Source organism: Enoplosus armatus, chromosome 14 (genome assembly GCF_043641665.1).
Source record: "Enoplosus armatus isolate fEnoArm2 chromosome 14, fEnoArm2.hap1, whole genome shotgun sequence".
In the NCBI taxonomy this organism is placed as follows: Eukaryota; Metazoa; Chordata; class Actinopteri; order Centrarchiformes; family Enoplosidae; genus Enoplosus; species Enoplosus armatus.
The window spans coordinates 5,070,209-5,090,365 of record NC_092193.1 but is presented as its reverse complement, the minus strand read 5'-3'; the positions used below and the strand labels follow the sequence as shown (position 1 = coordinate 5,090,365).

Genomic DNA, 20,157 nt, shown 5'->3' with positions numbered 1-20,157 from the left:
TGCTTGATAAAGCTTGAAATTTGCTTCTGCTGAGTTCTTACTTTCCCTCGGCAGGATGTCTTTCCCCTCTTCTTTTGGTACGCAGGTCGCCGCCATCATGGATGTGTTAGCGAAAGCTGCGGTCGCCGAAATAACTAAGCTGGTGGAGGACGGCACTGTAGTTCTGTGTCTGGAGATGTGTCGGAGGGACAGTGAGATTCAGGAGCTCAAAAGAAGTTTGAAGCTGATGGAGGTTGAACTCTGCAAAGCCCAAGAAGCAGCAACGACCAGAGTTACAGAGGACACAGAGGAGCAAATAGCAGCCGGGAATCAGGTCCACCGAAAAGGTGAGAAGCAATTGGTAAGCTAGCTCCCACGCCTGGGTCTGTAGAGAACCGTCACACCAAACTTCATTCAAAAACTCTGAAATTCAGGTTTTTCTTTTACACGACCTTCCTTGCTTGGTAGAATATAATTTAAGATACTTAGCGATTAATTATATCATCCAATCCACCCAATTGAAAAGCAAATTAATCAATATTAAAATTTTAGATTAACCTGCCAATTATTTTCCCTATTAATTGGTTAATCGTTTGGGTAATAAGATGTTAGTGAATAGTGAAAAATGCCTATCACAACTTCTTAAAGTCCAAGATGACATCCTGAAATTGCTTGCTTTGTCTGAGCAACACTCCACAACAGAAAGTAATGCAGTTTACTACCACATAATCCTCACAGTTAAAAAGATGGAACTAGGAAACATTTCGGGAATTGTTGAAGTTAAAGACCGCAACTAAATTTATATTGATTGACTAATTGAATTATTGACTATTTGTTTCAGGTCTAAAAATGTACTAAGGTACAGGTAAAGAAGGTGAGTACATAGCCACGGGGTTATACTGTTCCAATTAAAAACCTGCCAGTTTGCCAAGCCAATGTAGTGCAGTTAAATAATTACAGAAGAAGAACCCACAAACAAGATGACGTGCCGAGTGCCAGTGAAAATGTGCATAAAAACAGGTGTGTTCTTGCTTTGTTGATTTGCATCAGTGAAATTCATTTGTACCTGCCATTTTCTTTGTCAATTGCAGACGAAGAAGAAGATCAAGAAACATGTGCAGCGTATCTGGAACCAAAGACACTCTGCGAGCCTCGACGTGGAACAGAGGAGGACTGTGACAAGAGGCCAGCAGTGAAACATGAGCCAGCAGATGAACTTGCCACCCAGGAAACAACAGACAACACTGCAACAGCAGACATTTGCTTTGAGGCGAGACAACGAGATGACCCGGTCTGGCCTCCTCCTGCCTGTAGCATGTTTGAGAAAAGCTCTGTTGCAATACAGCAGCACATACAGCTTTTCCCCCCTCACCCTGAGCAATACGCTGCTCCTAGAAATACAGAAAGTCCCTTTAACTCTTTATCAACTGACGCAGAGGAAGTTGCAGATGATTCCTTAAGTGTGCCGATAAAGGTAGAGGTGGAGGTTCGACCTATGTGCATGGGAAGTACCACTTCAGAGTGTACCCGTAATGAACCGTTCAGACATGCTTCACACCCTGAGCCTGCAGTCAGTCAGGACCAGTGCTTGCAGTCTGCTACGCAACAGGCCGGGCCGTCGCTAGCCTCGCTGCATGCACAGAGGTCCACAACAGATACGTTAGGACCAAACACAGAAGGTCACATCCTCAGCAGAAACAACCCGAGAGCAAAAAAAACAATGACTGTCTGGAGAACAAACCAGAAACTGTTCATCTGCTCGGTCTGCAACAAGGGTTTCCCCCGCTTGTCTCAGCTGGAAGAGCACAAGGCCACCCACCAACCCTTTAAACCTTTCAGGTGCCTCGAATGCGGGAAATCTTTCACCCAGAAGACCCGGCTGAAGACGCACCAAAGTGTGCACACGGGAGAGAGGCCCTTCAGCTGCAAAATCTGCGGCAAGATGTTTTCGAGGCAGGACAACTGCCTGAGACACGAGCGGTTCCACAGCGGCCTGAAGCCGTACAGCTGTGGGCTGTGTGGTAAAAGCTTCACAGTGCTGGGTAACCTCAAAATACATCAAGAGATTCACCTGCAGGGAAGACGGCCCTCAGACACTGGGGCTTTCGGTGACGCTCATTAAGGGAGTTTGCACAAACGCTTGTTTAGCTTACCAGTGTACAGTGACAGTTTTGATGCATTGAATGAAACCGTAAAATGTCTAACTTGCATTTCAAGGGGAAAGGCAGAGCTGCTGGTAGTTTTCAAACCATGGGTGGTGAAAAACGTGATTGTTATATTTATTAATTGCTCTAACCAGTGTACTGCATATGTTGGAAATTTTCAGATTTATTTTTCTCTCAATCAGGGCTGGGCAATGCATCTATTCATTCTTTATCATTACATCATTGTAATCACAGTGTGGGATTTATTACTGTGAATTGACAGGTATTTGTACATCAACAGTACAAGAAGATTTGAAATACTGACTGCCAAATGAAAATGATTCAATTGACTTCATGTTAATATCTTGGATATTAGGGAGACAATTTCATAGGATTAGAAGGTTTTCTGTACATAAACATGGAGTGGGCAAAATGTATAAATCCAGTACGTTTATATTGCGATATTGACGTACATCATGCTATACTACATTTTATGGAAATTCAGTTGAGATTGTTAAGTTAAGCAGGACTGGTTTAACCTCTTCAAATTAAACAATCTGCAAAGGGAAAATCACTCACAAAGTCTCAGACATTCAAACTGTGATAGTGTGACACGAGTGGATGTGGCTTCGTATTAAAGGCTCGTGGAAAAAAGGTTGGGAATCACTGGCCTGATAAGAGAGATATTAAAGAGATATTAACCACAGTATACATTGTTTGTATGGCAAAATCTCTGACGGATGACAAATGACTATCTACTCACAGTATATATCGTCATATCGCCCAACAATACCCCAGACACTATTTGTAGCTGTCAACTCAGTTTTTCTCTGGGCTCATGTTACTTTACATCAGTGCTAAAGTTGGATCGGTGCATCCCTACTTTTTACAGTTTTATCATGATCTTACTGTACTTATATTTCAGTGCCTTGGAAAGTTGGAGGTATTTCAGTGCCTTGGAACGTTTCTGGCATCCTCCCCCCGACTGGTACTAATAATGTTTGCCTTTTGTATTCATCATGTTGGACCTTCCAGACTCAAACAACCTAAAATGATTTTGCCACACCTTGATTACACACAAGTGATGTTTAATCAACTTATTATGTGCCCTCTAAAAACAGTTGGGTGCACCAGTGATGATTTAAGTGTCATAGTAAAGGGGGTGTGGGTGTGGACCTATGCAACAATTTATTGTGTTTTTTGCACTTAATTTAAATCTGTCAGTAGAGGTTTGTTTTTTTTCTTGACATTTAAGTGTGTTTAAAAAAAAGTTTTGTTTTTTTTCCTTTCCGTGTTAAAGATTATATTAGATGACTGCTTATGTTGTGTAATTTATTTAATGATGTAATATGAACTACTTTTTTTCCTTACTTCTGTTTGTTTCTATTATGAACTTTCTATATTATGAGTCAATGAATATGGTTGTATGAATTAAATAATATGTTGTTGGGGAGGGGGGAAAGGTAATAAAGCTAAAAACTTGTAATAAAGCAAGTTAATGGTTGTCAAATTACATCCTTTGTGTTTCAGTGTGTGGGGACTTGGGGTTAGGGTTAGGGGCAGGCCATTTCACAATACTGTTGTTTAAGGGCGACAAAAAAGTAAACTCTAAAATGCAACGATATTACAATGCTGAAATACATTTAGTCTGTTAAAGCGTCATGGAGCTGTAGATGTCCGAACTATCATATCGCTCGGAGCACTTTGTGGACTTCTCGTCCATGTTGGCTTAAAAGTTGAACATGGCCGTTTATCATTGACCTTTGCTAAAGCCTCGACAAAACAATCTCCGCTTACTCTCTTTGCTTCAAAGTCAATGCAACGTTTTCAGTTTTTGAAATTAATTTTACTTTTAATCTTTAAGAAAGCTAATGTGTAAGAAATCCTTTAAGATTGTACTGTATAATTTATTTATTTTTCTTTAATTTAATTCATAGGTTACTACTGCTTGGATTACTTCCTGTATGTTTTAAACTGGTGCTTCGCCTGTATGTCTTTGTCTTTTAATTTGTTTGTTGTTTTTTTGTCAACTGGCTAACCACGGAAGTGCCACGGCAATATGCGTTGCGCCTTTCCTCATGTGTTTACGGTATTCGTGTCATCACTTCCGTAAAACGAGAACCTGTGTTTATGCTTTTGTACCAATTAGCTGCTGCTAGCTGGAAGCGGTACACATTAAACACCAAGCTAACCAAGTAGCGGCAGTTTGTGTTCATTCAGCGGCTTCAACAATGGGTTATTTCCGTTGGACGGTCGGGCCACTCTCCTCGCTTTAAACTTCAGGCTTCACTGACACTTGTTTTGGTTGTTTTTAAACAATGTTGAGCAGCGTTGCTCTGCGGGCTCAGATTGCCTCCGTAATCGATGTCTTGTCCAAAGCAGCCGTGGCAGAAATCGCCAAAGTTGTGGAAGATGGCGTGGTGGTGCTGCGGCTGGAAATGTGTCAGCGAGAAAATGAGATCAAGACGCTGAAGAGCAACATCGAGGTTCTGCACAACGAGCTGAGATCAGCGCAGGAGAGAGTGACCCTGCGACCTGACAACCACGGGAGAGATGGTAACATGGACCTCACACAGACAGACCTGAACACACCTACTCTGACTGAGACACGCTCACAAATCACACGTACTTACTATCACACTGATGTGGGACGCATGAGGTCAGGGCTCCTTGTGGATGCATGTGACCTTGGTGTTTGCCTTTGAGGAGTGGTACTTCACCAACCTTACCCCCCCCTAAACATCTCTGCAGGGCTCTGTCTGTCTGCAGGGGGTTGACTGTATAAGCACAGTTATGAACATGTGACAGCTCCAAAGATGCCTGGTCATCTGCATCGACAAACAGGAACTAGAAACGGGCAATCGTTTGTTGAAAACTAATAGAGAAATGAGGGATAAATACACAGCACTTATACAGTATGCTGACATACACTGTTTAATTGGTCAGACTTTGTATCTTTGCATTAGCAAACTCATCTCTTAATAGTTCAAATGACTTTTTGCCTAAAAGGAAAAATAATTTCCATAAAGGGATTACTTTATTAGTTAGTTTGACAGCCTTAGGAGATGGCCCCCCCGCCTCCCTCTCATGTCCGTATGTCAACCCATCAACATACTAAGACATACCCTCACACAAGCGGCTATATTTCACAATAAAGATGTCTCGTGTGACAATGTGAAAGGGGTGACGATGAACCTACAGAGAATTATCACCTGAATCTGCAGCTCCGCTCGACTTTACAGAGCTTTTATAGCGAGTTTCGGCTCTTATCAACTTATCATTGCCTCTCCACAGATGGACAGAGTGACGTTGGTGATGAGAGGACCTTGCTTGAGAAGGTGCACGCTGATGAGGACCAAAGCAGCCTGTCCATACCTGAGGTGCAAGTGAAATGTGAACATGTGGAAGACGGAAGGGAAGAGGTCAGAGGACAAGCTGACCAACCGGCCTCGTATGAAAGGGACAGTGCGCAGTGGAGACCGACAACACAAACTCAGACAGGAGGCAACAACTCCGATTATTTAAATTTAGGGCAGAACTCCTTGTTGTGTCTCCCTGAATCTCCTCTGGACTCTGGACTGACGGCGCCCTGCAGCAGCTCCGGTGGGTTTCAGCAGAGCCCGTTCAGCCGCGGGCTGCTGGGTTACAGTCAGTATCGTAACTCGTACAACACAGTGCGAAGGAGGACGGTGAAGAGGTTAATGTTTAAGAAGGGCTTCATCTGTCCGTACTGCGGTAAATATTTTGAGCGTGCCGGCCATCTCGAGAGGCATAAAAGGATTCACACGGGTGAGAAACCGTATCGCTGCGAGATATGCGGGAGGCGGTTCAATCAGAAATGCAGCCTAAAGGAGCACATGAAGATTCACAGAAGATGTAAGTACAATACTTCTTTGTCTAAGGTTGCTTAAACCAGATGGGAAAAACATGGCAGGGAAAATCAATAAATCAATCAATCTTTCTTTTGTCAACAACTACCTTTTAGAGTTGCCCTTGAGCAAAGCACTTTGTCCTCTGAAGCTCATTACAAGGAAAGAGTTAAAGACCTTTGAAGCGTCAGTAAGATTAGATGTACATGCTAAGCAGGGTGTTGTCCCAAAAGAGTCTGGGCAATATTCTCTTGATAAATGTCTGAAAAAGAAGAAATTCTTCCTTCTGTTTTCCTGCTCAGGGAGGTCAGGACCTGGATTTAGTGTCATGCTCAAGGACTCTTCAGCAGGGCAGGATTAGGGAGGCTCACAGGGTCTTGGGGGATCAAACCTGGATGTCTGGGGTCACTGGCTCTCTGCCAGCTTGCAGTATTTATATTTAACTGGACGACTGTATAAATGATTTGATTCTCAGTTATAGTTTAAAGACTTCACTCGGACCTTGAATAACGTTTTAATGTAATTATACGTAATGAGAAATAATCAATCTGTCTCTTAATTTGAAGGTCCTCCAAATCTCCCTGACACTTTGGTAGTTGCATTTCACTGTGTGTTATTTTTATCTTGCAGTCTTAGTTCAATCCACAGTTGGAAGTCTGTGGCTGTGACATTCCTCGGTGTCACAGTAAGTAGAGAAAAACTATGTGGTTTAGGCGAGACGGCAGTAAATGGGAGGGGGGGTGACCTAAAAGTGCCCCGCTGACAGCTGTGTTCGCCTGGCTGGCTTATAAGACGACCGGTGTTTTTTACTCTCTCCGCTTCCCGGGACTCCAATCTGCCCCTGTATGAGATCCACTGGATATCAATTACTGGAGTCGCATCTTAGTTCACGGTCATGCAACAGAGAAACCAGTGGGGACGTGGGAATCGTCACACCCACTAAATACAGCAGTTGGCATTTGCTGTGTTTATAGCCTTAAAGGCTGGCACTTTTTCAAAATATCCATGAGATCTAAACAATCATTTGTTCTAATTAATTTGAACGCAACCCACATAGTGTAATCCGAGCATACTTGTTTTTGTGGCAACATTACTGCAAAGCACTGTAAGCTTTACCCGTCTGTGGTGTCGAATCTGCTTCCTCACATTTTCTCTCAGATGGTTGTGTGTGTCATGATGTTTTGTTCACATGGCTCGCTAGTTTCCTCTGTTTTGAGGTGACAAAGAGAACTTCAATAGCCTCATTTGATGAGGGAAAAAGAGCTCCCAATAGATCGGAGGAGTATAAGACCTCTTGTTGTTATAGACAATGAGGACAGATAAATACAGATGCATCTGAAGGGTGATATAAACTGACAGCCTCATTGGTCCTGATTTCAGGCAAACTCACAGCTATAAAACACTATGGAGAAACTCTGCTTCCCAGTGAACTGTATAGCATTAAGTACATCATTTAAACCAATGTATGAAAAAATATTAGTTATTTATATTACAAGGTAATTTGTCTTTAATGTGCAAGTAAATTGTTGCTGACAAACCTGGAAAAAGATCCTGAGACAGTCAATGGCTCGACAGCCAGGAGGAGGAGTGTTCTGGTACATGTACAGTGCATCCGGAAAGTATTCACAGCGCTTCACTTTTTCCACATTTTGTTATGTTGCAGCCTTATACCAAAATGGATTAAATTCATTTTTTTCCTCAAAATTCTACACACAACACCCCATAATGACAACGTGAAGAAAGTTTTTTTGAGATTTTTGCAAATTTATTAAAAATAAAAAACCTGAGAAATCACATGTACATAAGTATTCACAGCCTTTGCTCAATACTTTGTTGATGCACCTTTGGCAGCAATTACAGCCTCAAGTCTTTTTGAATATGATGCCACAAGCTTGGCACACCTATCTTTGGGCAGTTTCACCCATTCCTCTTTGCAGCACCTCTCAAGCTCCATCAGGTTGGATGGGAAGCGTCGGTGCACAGCCATTTTCAGATCTCTCCAGAGATGTTCAATCGGATTCAAGTCTGGGCTCTGGCTGGGCCACTCAAGGACATTCACAGAGTTGTCCTGAAGCCACTCCTTTGATATCTTGGCTGTGTGCTTAGGGTCGTTGTCCTGCTGAAAGATAAACCGTCGCCCCAGTCTGAGGTCAAGAGCGCTCTGGAGCAGGTTTTCATCCAGGATGTCTCTGTACTTTGCTGCATTCATCTTTCCCTCTATCCTGACTAGTCTCCCAGTTCCTGCCGCTGAAAAACATCCCCACAGCATGATGCTGCCACCACCATGCTTCACTGTAGGGATGGTATTGGCCTGGTGATGAGCGGTGCCTGGTTTCCTCCAAACGTGACGCCTGGCATTCACACCAAAGAGTTCAATCTTTGTCTCATCAGACCAGAGAATTTTGTTTCTCATGGTCTGAGAGTCCTTCAGGTGCCTTTTGGCAAACTCCAGGCGGGCTGCTATGTGCCTTTTACTAAGGAGTGGCTTCCGTCTGGCCACTCTACCATACAGGCCTGATTGGTGGATTGCTGCAGAGATGGTTGTCCTTCTGGAAGGTTCTCCTCTCTCCACAGAGGAACTCTGGAGCTCTGACAGAGTGACCATCGGGTTCTTGGTCACCTCCCTGACTAAGGCCCTTCTCCCCCGATAACTCAGTTTAGATGGCCGGCCAGCTCTAGGTTCCGAACTTCTTCCACTTACGGATGATGGAGGCCACTGTGCTCATTGGGACCTTCAAAGCAGCAGAAATTTTTCTGTAACCTTCCCCAGATTTGTGCCTCGAGACAATCCTGTCTCGGAGGTCTACAGACAATTCCTTTGACTTCATGCTTGGTTTGTGCTCTGACATGCACTGTCAACTGTGGGACCTTATATAGACAGGTGTGTGCCTTTCCAAATCATGTCCAACCAACTGAATTTACCACAGGTGGACTCCAATTAAGCTGCAGAAACATCTCAAGGATGATCAGTGGAAACAGGATGCACCTGAGCTCAATTTTGAGCTTCATGGCAAAGGCTGTGAATACTTATGTACATGTGATTTCTTAGTTTTTTATTTTTAATAAATTTGCAAAAATTTCAAAAAAACTTTTTTCACATTGTCATTATGGGGTGTTGTGTGTAGAATTTTGAGGAAAAAAATTAATTTAATCCATTTTGGAATAAGGGTGTAACATAACAAAATGTGGAAAAAGTGAAGCGCCGTGAATACTTTCCGGATGCACTGTATATCCATATACTGTATTGATTATTTGACAGAAGGGTTATAATTGGTTTGGGAAAGGTCTTGGGAAGACCGGGATGTAAACAGACGGACTGGCTGGTTTGGGAATAAATGTATTTAACTAGTATAAAAAAAAAATTGTTTTGTTTGTTTGTGTGACGAATATTTAATTTGGACAGCAACCTTTGCGTGACCTACATACAGTATATGGCCACAACATATGTTTAAAAGTTTCTTAGTAAAAAGATGTGGATGGTAAAAATGTTTATGATGACTTCTTTCTACTTAAACAGGTATTCAGTCCAGACCAGTCGAGATCCAAATGGGCGAACAAAAGCAGATTCCTGAAGTGAATCCGTGCACCGATACTCGTCGCCCGGAGGAGAAGAGCCAGACGAAAGCTGAGGATGGCCTACCTAAGAATGAGGACATTCTCACAACACCTGTACAAGTTAAATCTGAGCCTGCAGAGGAGAATATAGCACAACCAGTGTTTCATGTCGGAAACGAGCAGACAATGGAAGGGGTGGACAACCTCAGTGAGAACTTCACCACATTTGAGAGAGACGGCCAGCAGTGGATGTCCAGATTACAAGGACAAAACAACACGGAGATCAGCAGTACAGAGTATCTCGGCAGCTCGGCGCAGAGTATGACGTCCTTCCCGGGGATAGCTCAGTTACTCCCGCCACCAGTAGAAGCCTGTAGCACATTCTCCTTTCCAGGGAAACCATATGAACTCAAAAACAGCATGCTCTCCCAAACCCCATACGGATCCTCAGACACACTCATGATATCAAGTGAAGCAGGCTTGCACAGCATGGCGGGAGCCACGCTGAATCACCACAAACAGAGAGCGAGCAGGTCTTTTCAGGTGGTTAAACCAAAAAAATGCTTCGTCTGCTCGTACTGTGGCAAGGTCTTCGAGCGCGTCGGCCACCTTGAAAGACATTTACGAATTCATACCGGGGAGAAGCCGTACGGCTGCCACATCTGCGGGAGGTGCTTCAATCAGAAGAGTAGCCTCAAGGGCCACATGAAGACGCACAGAAATGGTAAGAGACAAACATGTGACATCCCCTGATAAGGTATTGGCTACGGCTGCAAATTACAATTATTTTCAGTATTAACTAACCCGATTCATTGTTGATCATTTGAGCTATAACATGTCATACAATGGTAAACAAAATGCCCATTACTAACTCCACCATTGACTAGATCCATATCTTGCAGACAAGCTTCACTGCTGCATATAAAAGTTAAATTAGCACTGTTTGCTCATTTAATTCTGTGGCCTTTTTTTCCTGAAAAGGGGAGACCACGGACGTGCTGGAGGCACATCACCTGATGTTCACAATGCCTGATAATCAACCGCTGAAGAACCTGGCAGAACCCAAGACCGGACTGGCAGCTTTAGAAGAACAGTTACCAGGCTCCTCATACGGCGAGGCAGTTGGTGAGCAAACAGTCATGGTAAAGCTGGAGCCAAATGGGGAGGATTTTCATACTCTAAGTCAGGCAGGGACTGATAACGGCACAGAAGCACCACAACAAAGTCAGCTGTGGACATCTGGGACAGAGAAGAGTAGTGATGAACAAAATGTCTGTGTGCTTTTACATGATGTCAAGTATCACCTCAGTCCTGGTGCTGGAGCAGCCAGTGAGCAGCAGGGATACACCTCACCAATCAAGGATCTGCCTTTTCTTGACCACAAAGAAAAGGAAGAAATGATGCACAATGATCAGTATTCAATGATGGGAATGCAATCAAGAAGCTCTGATGTGACTCTGGCACCTGAGCTGCAAGATCAACATGTAACACAAGAGGTGGCCGTGAATGAGTACACCGCAGTGAGTGACGGGACTCACGAGGGAGGTGTGTTTGAATTCAATATGGCCGCCTCAGATGACCATGAACACAACTGTGGGGGGGACGCCACCAGGCAAAATTGCTTTATATGCTCGACTTGTGGGCAAAGCTTTGACAGTTTCAGTTTATTTCAGAGGCACCAGTGTAAAAACATCCCAGAGCCGTCCTTCAGCTGCGAGATATGTGGGAAGATTTTTAATCAGATGAGCATCCTGAAATTGCACCTTAAACTGCATGTAGAATAAAATCTAAATGTCAAGTCAAGTGCACAAGTACATTTTCTCATTTTGTGAGATCTAAATACGTTGACTTGACATGTCCCAAAACTTCCAAAAGCTAAAGCAGAAGAACAAAAAGCATTTGTTTTCTATTTGCAGTAGAATCTGCAGTAAAGACAAGAATGTCTGTTTAGCGTCTGTCACATTTCAAGTACTTCGCACAAAATGTTTTCCTTTTCCTGCTACTTGAGCTGCTCCATCTTCATCCAACTAAACCAGCCTCACCCTCAAAGAGAGCCACACTGTTCTGTGTCCCTTTTTAATTTTAAAGCTTCATTTTTTGTTTTAAAATGTCTCCTTTTAAATGACAAATAATGAAGAAAAGAAATACTTTTGCACGGTTGCTTAATTTCCTATTTGAAAACAGATCAACGTACTTGTCATCATCCAGGATATACATTCTTGGCCAAACAGTATGGAGGTAGGACAAATTACAGAATGCAAAGTTCGTGGATTTAGCATATCAACTAAACGTATCGCACAGGTTCCTTCTCTTGTCCGATTTTTTTGTGAAAATGTGAAATCAGTCAGTTTCATCAAGACATTGCTGAACGTATTATACAAAGACACACTTTTGATGTAGATCCACATCATTATACTGTATCTTAAAATACAGTTCACCCTCTGTCTGAAACGAGCCGTTTGAGACAAACAGAACAACCTCCAAAAATAAGAGTAGAGTAGTCCTGAGCAGAGCGGTCGAATAACTCAGACTGAGCGGGTGGATGAGCATCCCTGTACTTGGTGGACGTGCTGTGCCTGGAGCAGATGACCTGCTGGGGGCGTGGCGCGGTTTCTGAATTTCCTACAATATGGGACCTTTTAAAGCTGCATACTAATATGTCTTGATAATGTTGGCACAATATTCTGTTGGTTTGGTTTTTCAAAAGGCGAGGCCTCCCACTAACCAAACATGGCAAACGGCAAACGGCATATATGTATATATATATATACATACAGGATCCCCATCAATAATTTGATGACCACCATCACTGGGTTAATGACGTTGGCTATCAGATAGAACAAATTACACTGCCAGTGTTAAACTGTAATATAAAATCCATTAAACTGGTTAAATAAGTAAATAGTTTTGAATGGTTCTGAATGAATGTCGCAGTTTGGAGCAGGTGGCTGGACTTGAAGAGGTCATTAAAATATAAACATTAAAAAAAGTCTGTTTAGCGTCTGTCACATTTCAAGCACTGTGACCCTCTCCGTCTTCTCATTCATAGAAGACTTTTAAGATGATTGAGCATTGTTGGCCTGGGTACAGTTGTTCTTGTGCGAAGTTGGCCCAAATCTGGCCTTTTGGAGAGGATTTGATAATAACTGAATTACTATGAGGAGGAACCAAACAATTATGGAGTGTTTTCAAGTGGCAATTGAAGCTGTCCGATCTCCTGGTCTCCAGCCGAAGCTGTTACTCAGACTGATCACCAGTTTCACTTAACTGAAATAAATGTAATGATACTTCTCTGTGTTTTAAGACTGATAATGGCCAAATAATATTACATAAATACTTCATAGTACAAGTAAATGTAAACCAGTCCATGCCATGGTGTGCTATCACTATAGACCAGTGGTTCCCAGCCTTTTTCTTAAGAGACCCCTATTTTACTATTGTATGTACACTGACGACCCCCACTCACATAAAATTACAAAAATGTAGCCTAATTCTTTTGAAATATCTTTATGTATATTTAATTATATTCATTGCATAAAAAAACAATAACAGCACAGAACAATTATAGTGAACTTAATACCTGCAGGAGGTTTGTGTAAAACTAGCATAAAATTATGTATAAAATTCTGAATAGATTACTTCCTGTGGATATTGCAAAGTATCAGACGATTTTTCCATATGTTTTTAGGAACACAATTCTATGTCCGTATTATGATTTTCTTTTAATTTCACTATTATACATGCGTTTTAATAGTCCCAGCAGCCTAGCTTTATAATGAATAAATAAATAATAATATACATTTCTAAAATAACCTTTAAATGTAGTCGTCTTATTCACAGAAATTAATTAAATGCATGTATATTATATTTGTATATATATAAAGATTCTTACACCTTTTTAAAATCAAGAGGGCTTCATGACCCCCCCCCCCCCCCGTGGAGCTTTGGCGACCCCTGGTGGGGGTTGGGACCCCCAGGTTGGGAACCACTGCTATAGACTGTTATGTAACTCAACCTTTTTCAGTCCGACTAAACGAGCCTCGCGCTCACACAGAACCACACTGTTCTGTGTTCCTTTTAATGATATTTATTTGAAAATGTCTCCTTTAAATTACAAGTAATGAGAGCGAGTGTTGCACTGTAGCTGAATTTCCTGATTTAAAACAGACCAACATGCTTGTTATTATCCAGGCTATACTGTCAGCACATTTCTTATCTTTAGTTTGAGGGTTAATATACTAATATGTCCTGATAATGTTGGCACAATATTCTGTTGGTTTGGTCTTTCAAAAGGCGAGGCCTCCCACTATCCAAACATGGCAAACGGCAACATGGTAATGTTTATCTTGGAGAAAGGGACGACAAGTTAATGCTAAATCATATGCAGGAAGCTTGTGCATTATAACTAAAGAAACGTGAAATACCTCAGTGATACACAGGGTCCCCATAGTCAAGTCATGAAACCTCTGTTTGATTACCTTACTGATATTTATTTTTAGAGAGCTATTTTCATGAAGTGTACCCTGGGTTAATGACATTGGCTATCAGATAGAACAAATTACACAGCCAGTGTTGAGCTTTGCACATGGAAAACTGTAATGTAAAATCCATTAAACTGGCTGAGTAAATTGTATTTAATGGTTCTGAATGAATGGTGCAGTTTGGAGCAGGTGGCTGGACTTGAAGAGGTCATTGAAATAGTTTGACAAAACTAACACTCCAGCTAAGCCCACAGAAGGAGCACATTTCAAGGTCTGACAGGGTGACATAAAACCCTTTATGGTACTGTGAGATTTCACATGGGAATGAAATCCCTAACCCTGCCACTGCATTGTTATTGCCTTTCAAAACAGTGCCAAAGAGTTAAATTCTTCCTTAATTTATAGTGTTTTCAGTCAGCTTTGTTTGCTGCACAAGATCACTGATCAATAATTGTTAATGTGACACCAATGGTAGCATGATTCACGGGTATCACATTTACTACACCTTTACAATAATCGTCACATTATACGGGATGTTGGAGTACATTTGAAAAAATGAATATAATGAAATGATACAATCTCTTTGTTTAACTTTTTGTATTTTCAAATAAATTTTAAACTAAGTTAACTGAATTGTGGCATCTGGCACTCTGGTTATTTTAATATTGATCAGTGTAAATAATTGATTGTTAACTGTTAAGTCTTTCCTTCTCCCTTCCCCCTTTTGTTACTTCTTCATCTTGCCTCCTTTTTCTTCCAGGGTTACCACATTCTTGGAAAAGGTGTAGAATTTGATCCAAATGGAAGAGGACCCAATATGGACCCTTGAGGGACCCCCAACTTAGATATCTAGGGTCACAAATCACAGATTGGGCATTCAGAATCAAGTCGTTTTAAGCCATTAAAATGCTAACTGGTTTACTAGGTTATAGATGACTATTTTAATCAAGCTTGTATTTTATAGATGAATGGAGGATACAGATGGGGTTACAATAGGGCTGCTATTCATTTTCAAAAGTGGACTGGCGATGGTTAGCGTTCAGGATTGACAATGAAGCGGAAATCTAAAATATTTAAAAGAAAGTGAAAAGAAAACGTAGGCCTACTTGCAAGTGTGAATTTGTATTTTAAAAGGAACAATTTTCGAACAGACCATCATTTTTATAGACATCCTGCCAGCTGGCCGAGCTAATTTACCACAAAACGTCAAGCAATCCAGTCACCTTTAAGGCTGAACAGTCATCTGACTGACTAGTAAAGGTAAGTCACTTCTTAGTTTTACCTGAAACACCTACGAGTGACGGCAAACAGAGGTGAAGGCCATCATGTCCGCCTCTTCCTTGTTGGATGTAATTTCAGTGCGTTCCTGCTGGTGTATTTACGGTAGAGCCCTCCGCCACACGGAAGAAAAGCTTCCAGCTAGCTAGAAACACAGGGATGTACATTTTTCTAGTGCGTCGCTTCTTTTTTCGCAATTTTCAAAAGAATCACAGCGTGGAGGGACCTTTTTTATTACATTTCTTCCTCACATAGTACTTCGCGTGAATTAACATGGCGACGTGCATTCCCTTTCAAACCCAGTTATCCTCAATAATGGATGTTTTGGTTAAAGCAGCAGTGGCAGAGATATCTAAACTAGTCGATGACAAATGTGCGTTTTTGCATCTTGAAATATCCCGAAAACAAAGCGAGAATGAGATGCTGAAGAGGAAATTACTAATGATGGAGAACAAGAGTGCGCAGCTGCAGCGCGGGTTTGGTGAGATGCTCAACTGCCTCATAACGTGCTCTTAATTGACGACTCCAGCAAATGAATGTGTCGTGCATGTTGATATATTAGTGTCAAACATGTGATAACACCCGCGATGAGTTACAGGCAGCACTGGAGGAAAGCTGCACGTTCACACACACGCGTTAATGTACATTGTGTATAAAACTGGACGCTGTTCCGCCTTTAAAATACTGTTTAATTTCACTTTGGTCTCGCTTTTCCACATTTACACTTTCCTTTTCTGCAGCAGAAAACTACATGGACCGAGGAACTGATGTGGGGAGGAACTGTCCGCATCCTCCAGGAGATATAAAGGTCTGTGTCGTTTCAGAATCAGAAAGTAGAGTAGAAAGTAGCATAAATTTAGGACTAAAAGTATGTGCAAAATATAAAAATAAGAATAGAAAATAAAGAATATTTCCATAACTCTAAAACTTATGTCAATAATGTTACTCAATAACACATGAGTAGATGTGCCCCAGGGCCCCAGACCACCAGGGGCCCCCGAAAGCTCCAATAATGATATTTCTGAGAGGGTAGAAATAGGGGTAATAGAGGCCCAATAACAAAATGTTGCCCTGGGGCCACCAAGTAGGGAGCCCAGCATTGTTGTCTAATTATCATGGGCGCTGGTGTGGAACAGGCCTGTGATGAATTAAAGCTGCTCTTAACAATGTTTTTATATGAACTCTGGACCAAATGCTAATGGTGGCGGCTGTAGGGACAAGCCCACAGTGAATCATCACCTCACTCTGCAGTTCCTCTCAGCTCTATTCAGTGTTTTCGTGTAATTCGGCTGCAACTTCACTGATTTGGCTCAGTCTCGCCAACTGTACACTACTTACCCACAACCACACAACTGACAGATAAAATAAGCGATGTAAAGCACCTAAAGAGAGAGACGGAGAGCTGAAAGGAGAGTGAATATTGGACTTACATGCGTCAGGTGGCCAGAAACACGACTCTGCTAATGTTTCTGTGTGTCTGCGTGAGTTATAAATAGGCAACTGTTTGCTAACATGTACGCCAAAATATACTTTTTAATATGTCAGTGTTGTGTTTACAGTTTGTGCTGCCTCCAAGTGGCCAAAAAATCCAATATTGCAGGTTTAAAGTTGAATCCATCCTCTCTTCATGTAGTTTCCTGAGATTGAAGATGCCACTGTTTCATTCACAATTAAAGAAGAGAGTCCAGATGAGACGCTGTGGATCAGTGACTCTGCTGGAGCGATCGGTGAGTCAGAAAACTGGATTTTGTGCAAGAATTAAAAAGAAAATATATTTGTTGACAACTACATGTCTCCCTCTGACACCCGTCACTTGCAGGTTCTGCTGTACAATATCCCGCTAATGCTCCAGAGAGCCAGCAGCTTGAAGAGGACCATCAGTTAAACCCTTCAGAGGTCGCCAGGCAGAAAACCTCAGAGTTCGGTGACTTGTATAACGCTGGTCAGCTTGCAGGAGACATCAGCGGCCTTCAGTTCACTGTCAAGACGGAGAAGGAGGAGGACCGATCCCGATTCAGCCAGGATGGATGCCAGCACAGCGCAGGGAAGCAGACTCAGCTCGCTGCGGACTTTTCCATGGATGAAAGAGAGAATCAGCTCTGGTCATCCATAATTGAAGGTAATGACATTGATGCTGGTTTTCCAGACTTTTCTAGTGTGGTAGAGGAGTATTCCAACACATTCCCAGACCATTCTGAGGATCATGTCGTTTCTAACACTACCAAGTCGGCTGGCGTCCAGCAGTTGTCCTCTCAGAGGCAGTGCAATGGGATCTACAACAGTGAGTATCAGAAGGATGTTCCGCAGTCGTCCAGTTTTCAGCCCAGACCTCAGGGTACCCTGTCACAGCAAGACAGGCAGAAGGAACAGATTTACTCGCAGAGAAACCCCTCGCATGTTGCACATCTGAGGCCGCCAGATGAACACCCTGAGACGGAGGCTGCAGCTGGAGATAGACCTCCTGCGCACAACACTTTCACACCAGGCAGCTTCCCGCCTCACACCCCCCACAAACCTCTCTCCGGCATGGCGCGGGGCTACGTTTGCTCGCAGTGTGGAAAGACGTTCGGCCGCCTGCACCAGTTCAAGCTGCACCAGCAAAGCCACAAGAGAAAACGGGCGTTCTGGTGCACGGTGTGCGGGAAGAACTTCCAGTGTTCATCCCACCTCAGCATACACCACCGGACACACACGGGCGAGAAGCCGTACGGCTGCGGACAGTGCGGGAAGAGGTTCACGCAGCAGAGCAGTCTGAGGGTCCACCAGCGCACACACAGCGGGGAACGGCCCTACAGCTGCTCGCTGTGCGGGAAAACCTTCATCCTGATGCACCACTTGAAGCGGCACAGAATCATTCACACGTACAGCTGAGGCAGAGATGTCTAAAGGGATGTTGCTCAGGTGAAAAGACACAAAAGACCCTCAAAACCAAATCAAAAAGCCAGTGAGTGGCAGCTGTTTTGTTTGGGATTCGTAAACTTGTGACGTTGCTCACGGACTTTGTACATTAATGCATATTTTCCTATGCAAAATCCATCTGGATGAATTTTAACATGTTTGCTCCTTTTTTAAATATTTGTCTTATAATTATTATAACTTAAAACTGAATTGCACCCTCATACAGAATTCACACACGTCATTATCAGACACCTCCAAAGCTAGAAATCCAAAAAAAACAATGTCTAAAATGTGGAGTCATTTAAAAACAGTTACCTGCGTACTGATTTTCACTCATAGACTGTTTGTTTTAGCTTCTCATGTAGAAATAGAGATATGCCTTACTTCATCTCAGCACTGAAACTGTAGAAGCACAAGACGCTCATTATCCCCATAAACTCTCCCCTTGACAGTCACAAGAGGGCTTTCCATTCAGAGCCAGTGAAGCACCTCTCAGGTTTATGTTTTGATGTCAACATTGATATAAAAAAAAAAAATCCTGCCTGACTATTGTTCCGAGTTGAAGTTTTCCATAAAACGTATCCCTAAAATGCTCTTTTGTTATGATTTATATTATAGGATCATTAAAATCAGCAGCTGGATGTTTTTCAAGTCTTGCGTGTTTTTAGTTTTGGATGTCACACTTCGGTCATACTTGTCAACATCTAACTTCCTGTTCCTCAAACTGCTCGTCTACAAAAAAGTGTTGACTTTCATGCAGAGTTCATTATCATTATTACTGTATTCGTCACATTAGTTTTATCAAAATGTGGCTTGTTTTTTTCTGACCAGCAACAAAAAAAAAACAATTTACAATCATGTAAATCAGAGGAAAAGCAGCGAATCTTCACATCCTTAATTATCAAAATTGTTGCTTATTCATTTATTACCAGTATCACTAACTGCTTCGCCGCTATTCAAATGATGGCCTCGTTCATGCCTGTAGTTTTGTCTCTGTGGTTGATGAAATGGCACCAGAGGGCAGCGTTACTCATCCTTTAAAACATCACAGTGCAGAAAGCGAACTATGACTCTTCAGCGCTGCTGCAGGAACAGAAGCTTCACACTTTTAAGTTCCTATTTATTGCAAAATATAAAAGTAGCCACTTGACTGTGATCTTCAGTGGTTTAGATATTCACGTTTGATGGAGACATTTTCATGTGTATTCTTAACCACTACATTCATGCATGTCATCCCTGACTCATCACCTGTTGCCCTTTGATGGTTTTACATAATTCTATCAGTTGTAAATTTCTCTTGCCTCTATGCAAAGCAGAAACCCTGTAGACGTGAACATGTAGCAGGCCTAAAGATCCTTTAGATCATTGTTTTCCCGTTTCTTCAGACCTTAGAGTTAAAAAGTGGCAGCCTTGTCAGCAGGGATGCTGTGCTTGGTTTGGTTCATCTGGACCACACAGTCCTTACATTTCTAATAGGAAAGTGTTGTTGGTTCCTTTGTTTTAAGTAAACTTTCAATTGTTTATGTGGTTTAATAATGTATCTTATGATCAACATGGCTTTAGTTTTGTGTTGAAAGGGTTACACAAGTAGTTAAGTTATGTCCTACAGTAGGTCAGAGCCAGAGACGCTCCCTTTTTCATTGTCTTTCCAGACTGTCCGCTTAATTAAAAGAGCAGCCGTCATGTTCGAAACATGTCCTGTAACTTTTGGTTTGTTTGTAGAGCTTCACTGCAAACATCCTCACAGTTATTTAAAGGTGTTAGAGGAAGAAGTTAATGATTTCCCCTTTTGAACACAGAGGACTCCTGACTCTCGCTCAGTCCACTCATCTTTTTTCCTCATAAAAGATTTCTCTTCTCTCAGTAGGTGTTTATGCACCTGCTTCATCCTCACTATTTTGTCAAATTTATGGGGTTTTTTAAACCGTAATTTCAAACATGCAGGACCTAAAT

At 42.2% G+C, this 20,157-nt stretch overlaps 1 protein-coding gene across 1 annotated transcript; it reads left to right on the top strand.

Moving 5' to 3' along the window:
* Nucleotides 1-55: 55 nt before the first annotated feature.
* LOC139296346 (zinc finger protein 107-like) lies at nucleotides 56-18,177 on the top strand. Its single transcript, XM_070918722.1, has 9 exons — nucleotides 56-326; nucleotides 1,071-2,087; nucleotides 4,506-4,679; nucleotides 5,418-5,999; nucleotides 9,510-10,271; nucleotides 10,529-10,689; nucleotides 10,846-11,067; nucleotides 11,221-11,322; nucleotides 17,533-18,177. The coding sequence occupies exons 1-9, from the start codon at nucleotides 56-58 to the stop codon at nucleotides 18,175-18,177; spliced, it is 3,936 nt and encodes a 1,311-aa protein (XP_070774823.1).
* Nucleotides 18,178-20,157: the final 1,980 nt, after the last annotated feature.